The 20716-nt window shown below is 39.3% G+C and overlaps 1 protein-coding gene across 8 annotated transcripts; it reads left to right on the plus strand.

Annotated features, from left to right (window-relative positions):
* The first annotated feature begins 316 nt into the window (after nt 1-316).
* On the plus strand, nt 317-20556 carry sec16b (SEC16 homolog B, endoplasmic reticulum export factor). Of its 8 annotated transcripts, XR_007039747.1 has the most exons (27): nt 317-669; nt 876-960; nt 1050-1343; nt 1508-1656; nt 3784-3886; nt 5231-5445; nt 5531-5682; nt 5771-5832; nt 5943-6081; nt 6201-6428; nt 6845-6942; nt 7787-7868; nt 7957-8074; nt 8154-8265; nt 11756-11861; nt 11983-12120; nt 12228-12341; nt 15462-15546; nt 16654-16813; nt 16930-17063; nt 17168-17196; nt 17312-17407; nt 17810-17902; nt 17989-18103; nt 19553-19594; nt 19672-19696; nt 19804-20556. XR_007039747.1 is itself a non-coding variant. In XM_047375575.1 (26 exons), the coding sequence occupies exons 3-25, from the start codon at nt 1072-1074 to the stop codon at nt 19567-19569; spliced, it is 2802 nt and encodes a 933-aa protein (XP_047231531.1). In that variant the 5' UTR covers nt 317-669; nt 876-960; nt 1050-1071; the 3' UTR covers nt 19570-19594; nt 19672-20556. The 8 variants fall into 8 exon arrangements, 7 of the variants coding, with proteins under 7 accessions (XP_047231531.1, XP_047231530.1, XP_047231528.1 ...); XM_047375575.1 differs by having other exon boundaries at nt 1508-1641; nt 19672-20556; XM_047375574.1 differs by having other exon boundaries at nt 1511-1656; nt 19672-20556.
* The last annotated feature ends 160 nt before the right edge of the window (nt 20557-20716 follow it).

The raw sequence follows: 20716 nt of genomic DNA on the forward strand, positions 1-20716 counted from the left end.
TGGTTCACTGTTGGTTTGCTTCAGTTCTTACTGGCAGCTCCAGAAATGTCACTTCTCTCATGAGATAATGTGCCTAAACAACTGGTCTACTGGCTGTAGTGGAGCAGTTAATATGTTTATGTTTACCTTGTTAACAATTCTGATGACTGTCACTAAAGACAATCCAAGTATTACCACTGATTCCTGCACAGTTTACAGAACCAGGATCTAGTCATATATGGTATATGCAAGTTGAAATATTGCAAATGTGCGCAGAATGATCTCTATGCTCTTTCGCCCTCTAGTGGATGCATTTTTAAGACACTCAAAGCCATACAGCTTTGACGTTTTCAGGACTGTTTTGAAGTCAGTTTCCATTTCTACTTTTTCCCTGAAACTTTTACCATAGCTGATCTGAGATCAGCCTTCCCGAAACCGCTCTGTGACCGTCCCTTGCACAGCCTCCCGACCGACAACGTGGCAAAACACACAGAGCTTACAAAGTTGCCCTTTCCCCCCAAAATGAAACAACTAATACGAGGATCCAGTTTACCCTGCAGATAATGGACAATGTGAGTGATTTAAAAAAAAATAATCAGCCAGAGGATGGATCACAGCTAGATCAGCAGTCAGGGCGTGCTCCACTGTTTACCTTCAGCTTACTGAGAAAACTGATTGGAAACACAGTAGGTATGAAGGGATTTTCACCTCTTTATACTCTGAACATTCGGAATATAATCTGTAATCTTTAAAAAAAGGTATTTTTATAAAATGAAAACTTTTTTCTTTGGTTTTGATCTTGCTTTAGGGTAATTTAGACTGTTTTTGGTGCCACTGATTAGCACTTGCACATTCCTTTGTTGGTTGCAGTGTGATCTTTCTCCTCTCGTTATCAGACTGACTTGTTATCAGCTCATGTGTTTTCCATGAATGATGTGGCAGCCGTGGATGTACTTTGCCTTTATCTGACATGTCTGAGATGTGAGTACCACAGCAAAACATCCAAATTCTTTTTGTGAATTAATGTATAAAACACTGTAAAAATAATTTTTTTCTAATTCTTACTTGAGGTGGTAAAAGCTAGCCTTGGAGATGGATCAACGAAGCCACCAGCTGTCTGAGTCCAGTCGCCGCCCTCACAGAATAAAAGACAAAGAGCATTACTCCAGGTTTGCTCAGCAGGAATGGGACCTGAACTACCCTCCAACGGGCCACAGAGAAAGGGACCAGCACTGGGGTCGTCCTGATGCCCGTTACATGACCCATTTCACCAGCCCACCTGCCAGACCTCAGCTCTTTCCATACAACTCTCAGGAATATGACCATGGGTATGGGTGGCAGGAACATCACAGATCTCAGTCCAGGTCAGTTCTGTCCTAGTTTGGTAAAGGTTACTGCAGGTAACTATTGAAAATATATTAATAAATGTTACGGTTAATGCAGTCAACACTTTGTATCTTGATATGGTGATTCAGCAACATCAGATGGTGCAAACCTACTAAGCAAATTATTCTCTTTATGCCCACAGCAGCATTGCATGTTCTGTAAGACCTGCACAATCTTTTCAATTAAACCAGCATGACTATCCCCCCCACTATCACTGGGATTACCGAGACGGCTATGGCTATCATGGCTACTACAGAGGACAGCGTGCACAGCAAGGTATCGTGACACAAGGTAACTCAAGTGAAATATTTCAGTAGAGATTTACGAGTTGGGATTTTTTGTTACCGATAGCAACCCCAGTGATTTGCGATTATTCAGTACTGACATCCAGTCTGATTCTTTATTAAAAATCATGTCCAGTGGTGGGAAATGTGTTTGACCCCTTACAGATTTCCTCTGATTTAACCTTTTTATCACACTTCATTGTTTCAGATGACCAAACTAATCTTAATATTAGATAAGGATAACTTGAATAAATACAAAATGCAGTTTTTTGATTGATGATTTCATTAATTAAAAAAAATATCTTAACCAACCAGGCCCTATGTGGAAAGGTAATTGCCTCTTAACCTACTATCTGGTTGCGCCAGCCTTGGTAGCAACTTTTGCAATAATTGGTAGTGAGTGTTTTGTGGATTTTGGCCACCTCTTCTTTACAGATGTGTTTTAATTCAGCCACAATTGGGTGTTTTTAAGCATGTTTAAAGCAGCAAACGCCTGTTTTAGGTTATACCACAGCATCTTAATTGGATTTAAGTTCAGACTTTGACTAGACCACTCTAAGATCTTTATTTTGTTGTTTGAGTCATTTAGAAGTGCGCTTGCTGGTGTGCTTTCAATTATCATTTTCTTGCATAACCCAGGTGTACTTGATCTAAAGGTAATAAACTGATGGCCAGACATTATCCTTAATGACTTTCTGCTTGAGAGCTGCTTTCATGGTTTCATCAGTTAGGAGAGGTCGTCCAGGTCATGAAGCAGCAAAGGAGCCCCAGAACATCAAAGTACCACCATTGTGATTGACAAGAAGTGTGAAGTTTTTCTGAGGTGTTAGTTTCACTCCAGATGTAACAGGACACACAGCTTCCAAAATATTACCCTTTTTTCCCCACTCCACAGATGAGTTGCCAAAAGGTCTTGGGTCTTGGGGATCATGAAGATGTTTTTCGTAAATGTCCTTGGTGTCCTTTGTGATTTTTATGACTGTCATGTGGATGCTATTTTTGCCCAGTCTCTCTATTATGGTTAAACTATGAACCCTGATCTTAACCAAACTGTCAGACCTGCAGGGGTTTATATGTTGTTCTGGGTTTTTTGGTGACTTTCTGGATGAGTTGTTGATGCGCTCTTGGAGTAATTGCGAAGCCTTAGAAATGGCTTTGCAACCCTTTACATACTGATACACATCAGTGACTTTCTTTCTTTAGATTTGTTGCTTCTTGAGACCTTTTAGCCTACTTCATGTTGTCAGACAGGTTGTTTTTTAATGATTTTTTGATTATACTGGTCAGGCATTAATTGGGCCTTGGTGGGTGAGATTGAACATAGTTAATTTACTTTTCTTCTATTAACATTTGTTTGATGATTTGAAACATTTAATATATTTGGTCCCATAGAAGTTTCTGTAGGTCAGCCATGTGTTTCTAAAGACATACCTAACACAGCACATACAGTTTTAGTTTACAGTGCAAATATCTTGGTCCTGCTGCTGATGTTTTCATGCAGATCACTTGGCTAAAGTCCTAGGCTAACAGCATAATTACTTTCTGTTTTTATAGAATGTATTTATAATCTGGTTTGTAAGACGTTCCAGTGTGATTCCAGTAATCATGTACAGACAACACATTGTAAAAAAAGTTGTTCTGTCTTTTATGCTTAATGCTTTGGCTTGGACTATGTAAACTTTAATGATCAGTGTTTCAGTTGCTTTCTACAGGCAAAGCTGTCATAGGATGCTGAGCAGGTCACATGACACAGACAGATGGGAAATCTGAGGAGCAAGTACAGTCTTACTGTGAAGCTTTTTATAAAGGCTGAAAAACTAATTGTTAGCTAAAACCCAGATTTGTTAGATCAATAAAAAATTTGCACAGCCTATATTAAGGTTTTGCAAGCTGCGCACATGGAAAAAGGCCATTAATTTTAAATATTAGTCAACCAAGTGACAGATTCACTATTAGCTGGTATCTGGTGACATAAAAATAGACAGTACACCAACAACGGGCATTAGGAGTTAAGTTTAGAGATTAATTATTTGAAAATTCCTTGATTGGGATTCCAATCAGATAAGACATCTGGTAAGATGTGAAATGACATGATATGGTATAAAATGACATGGTATGTTGTTCTGCTATTGAGATGGTGTACGGTGGGATCCCCAAGAATCGTGGAAAACCAATCAGTATCCTGAAAGGACACACGTGAAGGGACATGGAGCAAGCCTTAATCCAGAGGACCACAGGTGAGCTACAGAGCTCCATTTCTCTTTTTTAACTGCATTAACAAGTTTTGGTAAACTAACTTGATTAAACATAGTAAATTATCATACAGTGACCATGTAAAATTCTTTAGACTTAATTAATAAATAGTGTCCAAACCTTTTACACCTTTAATATGACACAGATCCTGTACAGTCCAGCTGAGAACTAAACAAATTTGTCATCATGTAAACAGGCTTTAAAGTGAATTTTATCAACTGAAATACAGTTCAGCTGTTGCAGTAAGATTTTCCTGATATTTGTTCAGTTGCATCTATTAACATCTTTTTACCTCCAAAGCAAACAAGCAGGCCTGGCCAAAATCTACAAATCTATGGTTTGATGAAACTAAACTTGAACCTTTGACCTTATCTCCAAAAGTTAGGTTTGGGGGGGAAACAACACTGCACATCACCATGCCAGCAGTGAAATTCGGTGGTGGCAGTATCATGCTATAGGATGACTTTTACTCAGATGGAGCTGAGGTTTGGATGAAATCCTGAATAATTCCAACTGACAGGCAGTTTTGACTTGAAACCTTCAGGTGTCTTCTAGAAAGCTGATGAAAGAAAATAATTTTTTTTTGAATAACCTAGGCAGAGTTCAAAACTTAAGCTGTTAGAAGATCACATAAAAAGGCTGTGGACAACAGATGTCCTCAGAGTCTGGTGGATTTGGAGGATTTTGAAAGGTTCAGTGAGCAAAAATAGTTAAGGATGTGTGACGTTGACAGCCAGAATATTGGAATTAAGTCAGAAGATGCATAAATAAGGGTTTATATAAAGTTGTGCTAACTTATGCGATCAGATTATTGCAGCTTTTTAAATTATTTACATTTTCTGGATCCACCAGACCTGGTGTGCATTGAGCAGCAGGCAGCAGTCATGTCTCAGGGAGCAATGGCTGACCCATTTTAGTTTGTTCCAATAGTTTAATTACCGAAGCTCAAACTGCTGAACCTTAGTGCTGCTTCTTATGGAAATTAAACAGAATAGATAGCCCACCAGAGCCAAAGGACTGCTACAGTTACCATGGTGACAAGCATCCACTTTGTTTTTTGTGACTAAGTAGTATCGTTCATGATAGTTCGTCCACACCAGACTTTGCATATCCTAGAACTTATAGAATCTGCCACTGATAGCTTAGCATCTGATGGCTTTCTTGATAACAAAGTGAGCCTAATGGAGAGAGTGATCATAATGTTTTGACTGACTGTTGTAGGTCCCCTCTGATACCACATTAGGGTTTTTTGTTGTCCAAACGAAAAATGATTCGTTTCTCCTATTGTTAGTGTTAATCTACAGAAACCTAAGACGATTCTTCTGCAGGTATGACCAGAAGAGGGACAGCTCCCAGTGTTACCTCAGCAATTATGAAGTTAATGCTTCCAGAGAAAATGAGGAGATGTCCTCCTATTACCTCCATACACTAGAGAGTTCCAAAACCTCAGGACTGTCTTCCAGCAGCTATGAGCTGAGTCAGTACATGAACGAATCTGATCTCTCTGATCGGGACATGCCGCCTGTTTTCACTTCTAACGGAGGTGAGTGGAATACTGAAGTTCAGTCTTATAGTCATTTATCTGCATGTTTATCAGCTCTGCTGTGTTCTGCTTTACACCCGTTCAGAACATGCACCCGTGCTTCAGAACACAGTTCCTCTGAAGTATTCAATCCCTCATGTGGTGGTGAGTTTTGGGCCTGCGGGCCAACTCATACGGGTCACTCCGGCCCTGTCACCCCAGGAGAAATTGAGTCAGCTGGAAGTCCACAGTTTAGAAGTAAGTTCAGAATGGATTTGTGTGGGATTTTAGTTTGGATTTTTAAATGGTGATACTAAACAAAACATTTTAATTTCTTTCTACACAGGTTATACTGAGTGAGACGCAGGAACAGCAGGAAATGAGAAACTTTCCAGGACCTTTGACTCGGTACAGTATTGTTAATTGCATACAAAAAGCTACACACTAAATAGCATGTTATCAGCTGGGAGAAATCTGAAATCATAAAGACTCTGTATTTTTTCTGCGTATTTTACTAGGAATGATTTGCATAAAGTAGATGCCATAGACTTTGCTCATCAAAAGGCAGGGGCCTGCATGAGAGAGAGCAAGCAGTCTGATAGGAGCTCTGCTGCCCTCTTGTGGAACCTACTGATACTTATCTGTAGACAGAATGGAGTAAGTGTCTTGTGCAGCTTTATTATTTCACACCGTGATAACAAAATTGCTGTCAATCAAAAGTCAAAGCTGTGATTTAGCACTTAACATCAGATTTTAAGATATTTTCATTTTTCCAGCAAATAGTCGGCTCAGATATTGCTGAGCTCCTGATGCAGGATTCCCATTCAGATGGAAGCTGGAAACCGGATGTTCCCACACTCATTGATTTCGATGAGCACCCAGCAGTCGAAACACCACCTTCTAAAGGAGACGATCTGCTCACAGGAGATCCCAGCAGTTTCAGAGAGAGCCCAGAAAAGGCCCTGCAGAACTACACTCAGCTACTGCTGGCTGGAAGGAAGAAGGTTCAGTCTTTTTCTTACAACCTGTACTCTGATGTTTGGATTTAGATTTTTTTGATGTTTAGATGTTTTTTGATGTTTGATCACCAAAACCTTATGATTTTGTTACTCACACAACAAACATTTTCTCTGCCCTTTTGTTTTAAATAAGCATTAAAACAAATGAATAAACTAAACATTTAAACAGTTTTGAAGTGGGTTTGTCTTTCAAAACTGGAATTATACTTAGATTCAGTGTCAATGCATGATGTACGATACTGCAAGCACCATCTTTTAACACAGGGTGTTCATGTTCATGGTTCTGAATTTTTGCAAAGCATTGTACGTCTTAACACAGTTATCTAAATGACCTTACCACTAGTGTGCATGTTGTGCCGGGCTCTTCGTGTTTCTCTCACTCATTCCCATGTGGTCAGCAGGAGGCTCTGGAGTCTGCCATGACCAGTGGGCTGTGGGGGCATGCACTTTTTCTGGCCAGCAAAATGGGCAGCAGATCCTATACCACAGTATTGAACAGGTGAGAAATTCCAAGACCTTTGAAATGACACAGCTCTTCAAATCAGATCACATTTAAATGCACGTGGTAATTTGTTGAATAAGTCTCCCTCTGCCTCAGCTTTAAAGTTTCTGCTCTGCTTTAAAGTTCCTTTAAAACAACATGAACTGATGTGCATTTTAATCAGCACACTGTCCTGACTTTAATGTAGCAAAACACTGCAGTAGAACTGAATGCAGATAGCTGCTGAGACATTTCATTTACTGTGAGTAAAATCTCAGCAGCCTCTGAAGATTCCTGCTTAAACAGAATTTAGTTTAGCAAGGCACACTGTAGGCTTGAGAGCAGGGTAGTCTTTTTACAGGACACATAAAAGACAATATTTTTTCTGTTCTGCAGAATTATGTGCAGTTGCCTATAATAGGTTCAGTCATGTCTCTATCTCAGCCCAGCCCAACTCTCTGAGAGAGAAAAGCCAAAAGATCATGTTTATTAACAATATGTTTTTAAAATTTTTAATCTGCAGCTAAATATTGATTGCTGAGAACTATTCTTAATATAATTTAGTCTCTTTTTGTCAGACTACTTTTAAAATCAACAGAATATTCCACAGCAGCATGTGTTGGGTTGTCGGAGGAGGATGTGTAGGGACAAGGCTGTCAAATAACCAGCATGATTATGATCTGTGACTGACAAGAGGGACAGAACCCGAGTTGTCAGAGTGAAATGTGTAAATTCTCTAAGGCCAGGCAGAAGGGATGTTTTTTATATAGGTTATTTTCTACTTCAGGCAGTTAAAACTGACACTAGTACTGCTGGTAGCCTTGGTTATGATGTGAAATGAAACAAACTGCTCTGTTGGCAGGTTCACAAACCAGCTAGTAGCAAATGATCCCCTCCAGACTCTCTTCCAGCTTCTGTCTGGGAGAGTCCCATCTGCATCTATGGTAAAATATTGCAATAAAATCACATTTCCCACTTATGAGTACTTTATGAAGCCTAACAAGAGTATCAGTGATGATGTTCTGTGCCCAGTGCTGTGGAAACGGAAAATGGGGCAACTGGAGGCCCCATCTGGCTGTGATGCTCTCGAATGAGACAGGAAATCCTGCTGTACAACAGAAAGCCATCCTCACCATGGGGGACTCACTCGGTATAGATACACTGATTGACTGACAAATAGTCTACACAAACACAAACACTGATGTGTGGCATTGCTCTTCTCCCTGCAGCTTCCAGGGGCCTAATACATGCTGCCCATGTGTGTTACCTGACAGCCGGCACTTCCTTTGGGATCTTTCCACAGAAGGCAGAGAGACTTGTGCTTCTAGGCAGCAGCCACAGGTGAGCTGTGCTTCCAACCGACCGCCACTCATCAGACCAAACTGCCTCCACAGCTTATCTTATTAAGAGACCTTCTGCTTAGAACAAATATGGAGAAAGTTGCTTATGACTGAGAGTCTTATTGTTCCAGGGTACAGAGCCTTGATAAATCAAGATAAAGTACGGCATATTTGTAAAGTAAAAGAGAAATAATACAAGGGTTTAAAATTGTTTGTGAAAAATTAAAAAAGTGTGGCATGTAGTCATTTTTAGGCCCTTTAATCCGATACCACTGAAGACAATGCAGTGCTGCCAAATTGACCTGATTGGTAAAAAAAGTCCAAAAATGTGTGATTTAATGTTAGTATAGATCCAGCTGTTCTGTAAAGGCCTCAGTAAATAGAGAACATTAGAGAACAAACAGCATCACGAAGACCAAGGAACACACCTGACAGGACAGGAAGAAATTTGTGGAGGAGTGTGAGGCAGGGTTAGGTTCTCGTTGAACATCTTATGGAGCTCGGTTCAGTCCATTCATGAGATGCAACAATTGCAAACCTACCACAACTGACAGGGCAGAACTATTCGCAAATCTTGGCCTTGATGGAAGAGAAGCGAGAAGAAAAACATTGTTGAAACACTTAATTTGCAGCTTCTCTCAAATGCTGTAGGGGACACAGCAAAGAAAAGTGCTCTGGTTAAATATGACCAAAACTGAGCTTTTTGGCCAACAAGCTAAACACTATGGACCCGATCTGCAAAAATTCCAAATAAGGGTCAGTAAATTGCTTGTACAAAAAAAAAAAATGCACATAAGTGGATGTGCTGCGTGCAATGGATAACGGGTGCAAAACAAGTCCAGACTGCCCTATTTAAATGAGGATATTACATGTGCTACTGGCTGGCTGCTACTGCCCCCAGTGGAAATAGAGGAAAAGTGTACAAAAGCTGTGTTGCTTGAAACCAGCAGGGGTTCTTGCGCTGCATCGTCATGAATGATCCAGTTTCTGATTCTTTCCTTCTGTTCTGATCTGCTCCTGCTTTCTGGCCTGTTAGAGTTTGTTAACTTTTGTTAAAGTTAACAAACTGTTAACTTTAAAAACTGTTGGTGCATCCTTCACCATTGGTGCGCACACGGGGGCAGCTGGTCAGTGCTACCTCTAGGCTGACAACACCATAAGAGTGCCCACAGCTTGTTAACTGTGTTGCTCGACGTAACTCGCAACAAATTGGCCAATCAATATTTACAATATAAAAGACAAACATGTCTTTCAAATAATTTATTAAAGGTTTGCCGCCTTTTAATTCTTTTCAGAGACTCACCGTGTTCTTTTTTGTTTTTGAGAGTATATGTTTGAAGAGTTCAGAGTTTATCATAAACAGCCACAATATTTAAGCCTGGACATAATATCAGCAACATAAAAATAGATTGTTGTAGGAGTTGGCAATCTGTATGTTATAGCTTTGCTAATTTTAAAACCAACATCACTGTCCTGCAAACAAGCAAACCTCACTTTCCTGCAAAGAATTTAAATCGAATTTGTATATGTAAAAATAAAATGTTTGCCAATGATTTAGCAGAATTTGTTTTGCCAATATTTTAACGATATAAAACCTGTTTGATTATTTAAATAGTTTTTGGTGACACAGAATAATGTTTCCTTATATAAACCCTCCCCTGGCATATGTTCACATTTAAACAACGTAATCAAACTGATCCAGCTCCAACTGCTCTGCAACGATGTCACTGTCAAGAATGCAGTGAGTTTTGTTTGGTGACAAGGTTAAAGGTCTTTTTCACCTCATGGAAGGTGCCCTAAAATTTTAGGTTGCCATAAAATAGTGATTTTTCACCTGTTAAGAAGGGATTTTAGTGATCCAGTTTGCAGATGAAGGATTTAATCTGCCTTAATGATGTCTTTATTTCTTTCCTATTAATTATATTATCAACATCTCAGCACAGTGGGTCCTTTACATGACGAGCAATTACAATAAACAGGCTGTGTGCTCTTGGTTAGTTATGTGCACTTCGCTATGATCAGGTTTGTGCTTCAGCAGCAGATGATCTCACTGCGATGGAGCACTGGAATGATCCAGAGGCAAGAAAAAACAGGATTTCAAGGAGATTTATAATAGGAGAAATGTCATGGCTTCTGTTTGTGATTGGCTCCAAATCAGAGCTTAGATACATAGAATCCTCTATTCTGATCTATTGTAATTATTTTTATTTTTGACCACCCAAATCTGTTTACATGTCCAGATGATTCTCTCTGTTATCTGTCCTTTGCTGTATGCTTCCTCCTCGCCACAGTGACAGCAGACATCTTTGCTCCCAGTTAGTACCTGGATTTCAAACGTGCTAAATCTAGATGCAAAAACAGTACATATCCTCCTACAAATTTGCACGTTTGGGTCATTATCATATCATATCATAAAAACTTTGCGGCCGCTTTTTTACTGATTTTACACACGCAGTCCGATAGGCACCTCATTTGTAGATCAGCTTTGTGGACATAAACAGGTTTGCAAGTGGTTTTGTACATGCAAACCTTTTGAAGATCAGGCCCCATATGTGGTATAACCTTTCATCACTCTGAACATACTCTCCCCGCTGTGGAACATGGTGGTTGCAGCATCATGCTGTGGGAATGTGTTTCTTCAGCATGAACAGGAAAAGTCAAAGTTGAAAGGAAGATGGATGGAGCTAAATACAAGACAATCCTGGAAGAAAACCTGTTAGAGGCTGGAAAAGACTCGAGACGGCAAAACTTATGGTAAAGATCAAAACATATTTGTGTGAGATTGGCCCAGTCAAAGTCCAGACCTGAATCCAACTGAGAATCTGTGGCAAGACTTCAAAATTGTTTTGCACAAGCTCTCCATCCAGTCTGACTGAGCTATATTCAAAGAAGAATGGGGAAAATGGTCTGTGTTCAGATGTGTGCATTCGTTAGACAAAAAAACTTGTTTATGCAATCATTATAAAAGGTGGTCCATGTACTATTCACATTTGTATGTGTAAATAATTTTGAAAAGTAAATCTTCCTCAACTTTGCAATTCTGCATTACTTTCTGTTCGTCTGTCACATAAAATCAAAATACAATATACAGACTTTATGCGGTCATAAGGTCAAAAATATTTGCAAAATTTCAAATTGTATGATACTTAGGCAGAACACTGTACATTCTTCCAGATGCTTGGAGATCCTTTGAGAGACATTGTTTCTGTCCACTCTTCCATAAAATCCAGGGTTTGGAGTGCAGATCTTAACTTGGTTTCACAGACATGCACTCCAAACTTTCCTTGTTTGCTTTGCAGCTTCTTAGGATAAATGTTGGCCTGTTTGTTTCCTCTCTGATAAACGCTTGTGCCGGGACCTTTCAGTACTCTGTTCATTCATTGCAGGTCTACAGTGTTTTTCCTTTTAAAATACTAACTTGATAATTCAAGGGTAATGACTATTTTTCAAGACCCTCCTTGTCATTCACCAGTTCCCTTCCGGTTTTTCAGGCAGTCTTTCGGAAACTTTGCTTCAAATTCTGCCATCCAGTGTACTGAGTTATATGAGTACTGTCAGACGCTTGGAGGAAAATCATTTGCAATCCCATCCTTTCAGGTAGTTCACACCTACTGTAATAGACCTGTCTTCTACCAGAGCTCTAACAAAGAGTAAATATAAAGTCATCTCTAGGTTATTCTACTGTGTTTGATGCTGATGTTCACTGCTCTGTGATCAGGCGTATAAGTACCTGTATGCCAGTCGGCTGTTGGACTGCGGGCTTTCATCCCAAGCCTTCCATTACTGTGAGGTGGTAGGGCAGGCCATTCTCAGGCAGAGGAAGCCTGACTATGTGCTGACAGAGGAGGTTATTAAAGTATGTATGCACACCTGAAACAATATGGCTTCAATGTCTGACCTGTTTTATCAAAGTTTTCAATCTAATTGGGGCTACACATGCTGTGTGTATGTTTTCTCCTGCAGCTGTCAGACAGACTGAGGTTCTCAGAGGGTCAGTACAGTGAAGCAGGGCTTAGTGGAGCAGCACAGGAACCAGAGTGGCTCAAACACCTTCGGACACGACACCAACACTTACAGGTGATTAGCTTTCATCTCGCCTCAATTCTAAATGTCAGAGAATACAGACACTGTGGAAAATATGATATCACAAGTTAAGAGCATTCAGTTCAATTTCTAATCACAACTAGTTGGATCACAGATGTTCTGAATTATTTAGGACGTATCAATGTCCAATAAAAAAGCTTTATTCTTTCTTGTTAATGGTTTAATGGAGCCAGAAGTCTCTAACACAGAGTATTTAACTACAGTGACTTACAGTCATTGTAAAAAGAAAGCACCCCACAGGCAGGCAGGCAGAGACAGCACAGCGAGTTAAAACGTTCAATAAAGATGAAAACCAAAGCCAGCCATGAGAAAACCAGAAGCAGGCACAGACATGAGCGGGCATGGCATGAAATAAGCAGTATTCACCCATGCCTGTCTATATTGCTATTGACAGGTAAAGAAAAGAGAGTGATTGGCATGAAGCAGGTGGACTGAATGAAGTTGATATCTAATGGCAGTGGCTGAGAGTGGACACAAGACAGAATTGGAACTAAACAGACCTACTGGAAATAATCCAAAAGAGAATAACTGAAAGTTCACAGAAAACATAGAATAACTAGAAAACTAAAGACTAATCTAACAAGGAAAACTGCTAAACTTTCGTTTGTGTTCTGTTCTTTTTAACTATAACATTTAGTGTAGACATTCATGATTTCTACATGGTTTGTGACACCAAATAAGAAATATTTTTCAGCTAGTTGACTCCACATATTAAATGGCTTGCCAAGTAATTTTGTTCTGAGATTTTCTGCAGGTCAGGTTGGGATGACTGATGCGCTGACGTTTTTTTTTAGCATCAGATCAAATATACGATCTGACCGCTCACTGTTTTATGATCAGGTGCCTGAAACACCAGTCCAATTTCCATAAATGTTTGTCATGCTAACCTAATGTACTTAATAAGCTAAACAATGTTTGTGGAAAACGTTTTAGAGTTTGTTACCAGGCTAACATTCTTTACAGTGCAGCTTTAAAAAGCTGTTAAGATAGCTATATTAAAGGTTTACTTTCTGTTAGACCCTTAAGATGCGCAACTTTTTATCTGACCCCTTTTTTGTTATCTTTGAAAGCATTATTTCCATTGACTTAATTAGCCAAATAAATATAATAAGAAAGCCCTTTTTTAAGGACAGTGCAACTGAATTGTTTAACCCAGTTTACTCTTCTATTTCCACTTTGTCCAGTAACTCAGTAGATGAGCATTGCATCTTAAAAAACAATAATGCTCATGCCTTGTTTGCTACAGTCGACGGGTTAACAAATGGTCCTGTGTCTGTAGTGTCTGAACTCCACTCTGACAAGGCCTGCAATGAGTTTGCTAACCTCTTTACTGAGAATACTCAGAAGATTAGAAGGATACTCTGTCCATCAATAGAAAGGATGGGCACATCCAATAATGATGTGTCCATCAAAACAAATTTTGACAAAGTGACAAAATTTTACCAAATCAACTACAACTTTGATAGGAAATTACACATCGAGTTACTCCTTCTGCTGTGTTGATTTTCTTTAAGATAGTTTTGTCTGTCATAGGGTCTGATTTGATTCAAATAATAAACTCAGCGATTTTGTCATGTGTTTCCCCCAGGTCTTAAAAACAGCAATTATCAAACCACTGTTAAAAAAGAATCTGGACAAGTTGCTATTGCAGCATTACAGGCCTATCTCCAAATCTTCCATTTATCAGCAAGGTTATTGAAAAAGCTGTTTCAACAGTTAAATAGCTTTTTAACAATGACCAGCCTCTTTGACGTCTTCCAGTCAGGTGTCCTGCAAACCACAGTACCGAGACTGCCCTTATCAAGGTGTTCAGTGACATCCACATAAATGCGGACTGTGGCAGGACCACAGCGCTTGTGCTATTGGACCTCAGCGCAGCATACAACACTGTTTATCACAGTATATTACTAGAGTGACTGGAGAACTCGGTCTGTCTTTTTGGTACAGCACTTGACTGGTTTGAGCCTTACTTGAATGTCAAGGAACTTTTTTCCACCAAAAGGGTTCCTCAAGGTTCCATCCTGGGACTTCTCCTATTTAACATCTACATGCTCCACCTAACTCAGATTAATACAAGATAAGTTACCATAACTATGCAGATGATACAAAGCTCTACATTACAATGCCACCAGGTGAATATGAACCTATTCCAGCTATGCACTAAACAAATTAGTCTGAGGAAGTGCCATTATTTTCTTTAGTTGAATAAAAACAAAATGGAAGTAATTAATTTTGGACCAAAGGACCAAGTTGATGAAGAGTCAGCACACAGCTTCAGTTAATACAGCTAGAAACTACCGATCAGGCCAGAAATCTGGGTGTACAGATGGACTCAGATCTGAAAATCCAGAGGCACATAAAGAAAGGTCACTAAGTCAGCCTTCTATCACCTGAAGAACATTTCCAGAATTAAAGGACCAAAAAAAAAAAAAAAAAAACTCATCCATGCGTTTATCTTTAGTCAGATTGATTACTAAAAGTGCCTTTATAGGTCTGCCTAAAAAGTCGATCAGACAGGTGCAGCCGATCCAGAACGCTGCTGCCTGCGTCCTCACTAGAACTAAGTAGAGCACTTCACCCCACTTCTAAAGTTCGTTCACTGACTCCCTGTATCTCAGAGAATAGACTAAAATACTTTTGTAAGTTTATAAGTCACTGGATGGCTTAGTACCAAAATACATTCAAGATTTATTTCTGTTATATGAACCTTCCAGACCACTCAGTTCCCTGGTTCAAGTCTACTCTGCATACCCAGAATCAAAACCAAACATGGAGAAGCAACATTCAGTTGTTATGCCTCACTAATCTGAAACAACTCCCAGAAAACTGCAAAAATTCTGGATCCCTGAGTTCTTTTAGATCAAAGTTAAAAACCAGTTTGTTCAGAGTTGTCTTTGACTGTTCTATTTAAACGTTTAACTGAAACCTCCATTATTTTAGCCTGTACTCCAACTTTTCTTTATTTTCCTACATCATGCCACTGAAATGTACTTTTTTCATCATGTAAATCATTTTTAATTGTCCCATTGCTAAAATGTAATTTGCAAATAAACTTGCCTTGCCTAGTCTGATGTCTATGTTTCTTGTACTCAGATGGGGAATTATGACTGTACTGATATGAAACAGTTAGCTACCCCAAGTCATGTTTTGGCGCAGAAGGACAGCCAACTGTATCCAGGTAAGTTTTCTTTCAAATGTTGCCAGTGAGGTTTCCTACTGGTGAGCAATTGTATTCAATTGAAACTAAACTGGCTTTTTTCTCACTGTCTGACAATGAATCAGACTGAAGGTTTTCTGTTTTTAGTCAGAATTTATTATATTTGATATATGCCAGAATAATGACAGAATTGATTTACAGTATTTTTGAAAATTTTGCTCAAATTCACAAATGCAAGTACATTTCCTTAACATTTGTTAGAATTGCCTTTTTAACTGTAACAACCACACAACATGATGCTGCCACACCCGTACAATTGGGATGGTGTTCTCTAGAAGTTCCCTCCCTTTTTCCTACCGATATAGCAATGGTTATTATAGTCAAACACTTTGATTTTTGCTTAATCAGACCACAGGACATGCCTTAAATCAAGATATTTGTCCCTGAGTACATTTGCAAACAGTTATGTGGCTTTTTATGATGCTTTTAGAATAATAGCTTCTTCCTCTCTGAGTGGCCTTTAAGTCCAAGGACTTTGGATAATGACACTCTCTCGCATGCTTAGGCCAGCGTCTTTACAAGCTCTTTGGCCATCCTGTTTATAATTTTATATAACAGTTTGAACTTTGCACCTTCAAGCATCTGGACATTGTACCCAAGGTTGAACCAGACCTGTCAAGGTCCACAATTCTCTTCCTGATATTTTGGCAGATTTTTTGAAAATAGTTTTTCCTTGGTCTATCATAAGAAAGCGGTGTGTTTGAGGTGTTGTCTACCTCAATTTTTGTGCCTCAATTTAACTTAGATGCTGTGAATTATTCAATCAGAAGCTTACAAAGTCATGACATCATTATCTTGAGTTTCCCAAATTGTTTAAAGGCAGTGTAATCTCAAATGTGAACTTTAGAATTTGATTTTATTTAAAAGTAAAAGAAATAGCATACAATGATTCCTCTCATTGTTCTGTCTTTTAGGAAATAAACTGACCAACAACAGAAAATATTTTGTCTGATTGAATGTCTTACAGTAAGAAGTAATGACTGTCTCTTTTACTGAGTATTGAAACATCTAGTTTCAAATGTGTTTCTTGCATATTTGACATAAAAATACATTTATCTATCTCTATAGACTCTAATCTGGATGATTTAAGTTCTCATAATCAAGGTCCAGAGCCTGAGGTCCTTTATTTTAGAAGCTCTGAGCACCAAGGCAGCCACATCCATGAGACCAGAGAAGAGACAGGAGAAATGACAGTAATGTCAAACAGTGACACAAAAACACAGCACAGGTACATAAAAGTTAAGAAATATGCAGTTATCAACTTTGTAAATAACAAAGGTTACTTCATAAATTGAAGCCAAGTCCTGACCAGCTCTGTTATGTTCTGCCTGTTGTTCTGTCAAGGCCTCATGCCAATACTCCCTCAATGCCAACAATGGTGGTTCATACTCCCTCTGTGCCTATGAGCCAAAACGTCAGTCATCATTACACAGATGGTGTTGAAGTCAGAAGTTCCATGCCAAATTGTCCAGCTGATGGTGAGGAGCTACTGCCAACCAGCATTCATTCCTGTCTCTGTCCAGATATTTACTACATCCTGTAAGCCCTCAGCTGAACTACTTTGTTTTTATTGCCCCCACAGAGGCAGACACATCTTCTGAGGCTGGGATGGTGAGAGATTTTTTTAAATCATCATCTGTTTAAAATCAGCAAAACGAAAAACTTCCTCATTCATTTTAAAAACAGATGAATTGTTGTTCTTTATGTTCAATTGGAATTAAATAAGCAGATGCTTGAAGTTACCTTCAGTCACAATCAAAACCAGCAGGTCATCACTGGGACTGTGGAGGAGTCTGAGGGGCCCCAAGAGGTTCCTAAACAGGTAGGATGGGGCCTCAGATACACTAAATTGCCAAAGTATTTGTCTGTCTTCTTTCACATGTTCATGAACTTTGATGACACCCTATTCATAGTAACTTTAAATATTCTGTAAACATCTTCCTCAGGGTTTAGGTGTGAGTGTGTTCATAGTTAGATGAGAAAACCAGAATTGCAGCCTCTAAAATGTGTTCAAGAAGGTTGAGGTCAGGACTTTGTGCAGGTCAGTCAGGTTTCTCCGTACCAAACCTTATACACCCGCAGCCATGGAAGTGATTAGAAAACCAGAATTCATTGATTTGGTGGTGTGACCCAATAAGTTTGGCAATGTGGTGTGTGTTTAGAGCTGCAGCATTACAAACTGACAGGTTGTAACATGGATAAAGTCTTTGTTCTGTTTACACAGAGCACAAAAACAGGGTGGTTTGGTGGCTGGTTCAAATCTAAGCCAAAAGATGCCCAAAGGGAAAATATAGAGACTGACGTCCCAGCTCAGACGGTAAGATTTCAACACATAGTAAACAGCACAGATTTCGTCAGTTTTTAATTGGGCTTATGTTAAGGTGTTGTTTTGTAACTTCCCAGAACCAACTCCCACCTATTGGCAGCCATCCACCTCCTCCACCTGCTGTTCTCTCCCCTGGTACATTTCCACCCTCCCCTTCCCCTGCTGGGATAAATCCTTTCTCAAGGAGAGCAGGTGAATCATAAGACAAATTGCAAAACAGTTTCCTCTGTAACTGTGTTGGTCATTTCTCTATGTTATGATTACGGTTTTTTGCAAACGTTTTCACACATTTTGTCACATTACAACCATAAACTTCAATAGATGTTATTGGATCTTATGTGATAGACCAAAATAAAGTAAGGCATACATGATTAGTGGAAGGAAAATATATACATGATTTTTGCATTTCTGTACAAATAAAAATTTGAAAAGTGTGGCATGCATTATAATTTAGCCCCATAGAATCTAGTGCTACTAATTACTGATAACTGTTCTGTAGAGGCCTTAAGAGAACGTTGTGAACAAACAGCCTCCTAATGACCAATGAACACAGTAAATAGGTCAGGAAAAAAGCAGGGTTTAAAATGTATGGCAAAACTACAAACCTTCCAAGACTTGGCTGTTAATCTACACTGACAGACCGGGCAAGGACAGCATTAATCAGAGCTAAAAGGTATAATGTAACTGATGGAGTTGCAGAGATCCGCAGCTCAGGTTGGAGAATCTGTTGACAGGATTTGCCATGCACCCAACAAATCTGTACTTTATGGAAGAGTGGCACAAAGAAAGTATTGTTGAATGAAAGTAATTAAATGAAAGCCATTAGAGGTTCCACAAACCATAAAAGGAACACAACAAAAACGTGGAGAAAGATGCCCTGGTCAGATGAGACCTAAAGTGTTTTTTTGTCTCTGCAAGCAAAATAAACTGTATGTGTTTTAAAACTAACAGTGCACATTATTTGGCAATAGTGGCTCAGGTGGTAGTGGTTTGTCCTGTAACCGGTGGGTTGCCCACTTTGAACCCCTGCTCCATCCATCTCAGTCGTTGTGTCTTTGGGCAAGGAACACTTCACCTGCTTTGCCTGATGATGGTGGTCAAAAGGTAGCCTCGCTTCTGTTAATCTGCCCTTAGGCAGCTGTGGCTACAATGTTGCCTACCACTGTCAGTATGTGAATGTGTGTATAACAGGATGGATAACTGATTGAAGTGTAAAGCACTTTGGAGTCCTGAAAGTGCAAGTGCAGGCCATTCACCATTTGTTGTGAACACACCATACCTGCATGGTGAAACACTATGGTGGCTGCATCATACTGCAGGGAAGTCTACTGCCCCTACTGCCCCTACTGCCCCTACTGCAGTCAGATCACATTGAAATACATTGTTATGAAAGGCACTGTTGGTAAATTTTAAGTGATGCATAGAGCATCCTGATCTCTTCAGAGTATCCTCTCTGCACAGATACCATTTTAATAGCAGGGAACAATAGCGTCTAGTTCCAATCATGATATGCGCACACTGCTGTGTTTTAGCACTGAAATTTAAAACACTGCAGAAGTTTGGTTCTTGTTAATATCATTTAACCCACCTGAATAACCGTGGCATGTTTTGTGTAAATCTTGTTTCATGTTTTTCTCATAGGCCAGCAGCCAAGGTAGTAAAAGCTGCATAGCTCCATAACAGGTAAAATTTTAACACACTTTGCTATACAAACACCATTAAACAGAATCAGCTGTGATTAAATGTTTTTGTGTTTGCAGATTGGTTGATTACACTAAAACCGAAGTAAGGCCTTTCAATTGTTAAAAGTGCACATATTCCTAATGACTGAGCTTAGGGTAGCCTCAGTAAGAACTGCATACTGTTTACTTGCACAGATATTTCTTTTTTAGGGGTGTCCTTTTAAAACCCTATAGTGGACTCACCATCATGTTGCATGCCTGGGGCAGAAATACTAGCAGCTCATATTGCACTGGCCAAAACAGCAGAGGTATGCTTCCTGAAAGCTGATGGTAGGGAAATCATCACCGGCTGCAGGACACACTGGGGGAGCAGGACAGCGTCACTGACCCCAGCGACTGTTCTTACACCGAAGAGGTGACTGGGATCAGTTTTATCAGCAACAAAGAAGCACATTTCATGTGGCAGAGAAAATTGGAGCCAACTTTAACAGCACACTGGCTAATGATTTAAATTGTGCACACAATCAAACTGTACCTGATTATTAGTCTTCTGAATGTATGAAAGAGCTGCAAAATGCACCAACCAAGCTTCCTGAAAGAAATCAAATGGAATAGTGTGTTCCCATGTCATTATGCTGCCAACATCTCTGTCCCCACCGGACAAACATTTACAGAACCAAACTGTTTATGTATTGTTCATGCGAGACAGGACTGCATTACTTATATTCTCTGGTATACGTCTGTATAGCCAAAAAACTCACTAAAATGCCTATCACAGAACTACATTTACTTTTAGGATCACTTGTTTTATAACTTTGTTGTCTTGCAAAACTCTCTTTATTTAGATAAGATGTTTTAAGTCAAGCAATGAGGTTGGGTTTTTAAATTATATTAGCACCTACTGCACATCAGTTACAGGAGAATTATTTGTCTCTCTAATATTAAAAAACTTTAAAAACTGTATTCTCATTCTTAGCCTTTATGAGATTTTTTGTTGTTGTTTTTAATGTCACACCACTGTGGTGAGTAAATGAATAATGCCAAGTGTGCCTTTCAGTTTGCACAGAGCAGGTGCTGTATCCTTTTCCTATTAGTCTGCAGAAGCCAAGTGTGATCGGTCAAG

This window comes from Girardinichthys multiradiatus, chromosome 9 (assembly GCF_021462225.1).
Source record: "Girardinichthys multiradiatus isolate DD_20200921_A chromosome 9, DD_fGirMul_XY1, whole genome shotgun sequence".
Lineage (NCBI taxonomy): Eukaryota > Metazoa > Chordata > Actinopteri > Cyprinodontiformes > Goodeidae > Girardinichthys > Girardinichthys multiradiatus.

Bases quoted from the DNA above. Each gene is read 5' to 3' on its own strand.
- sec16b (XM_047375572.1), top strand. From the start codon at position 1,072: ATGGATCAACGAAGCCACCAGCTGTCTGAGTCCAGTCGCCGCCCTCAC. The intron at 5,683-5,770 runs GTAAGTTCAGAA...CTTTCTACACAG, and splicing joins TGGAAGTCCACAGTTTAGAA to GTTATACTGAGTGAGACGCA. The intron at 6,082-6,200 runs GTAAGTGTCTTG...TCATTTTTCCAG, and splicing joins TTATCTGTAGACAGAATGGA to CAAATAGTCGGCTCAGATAT.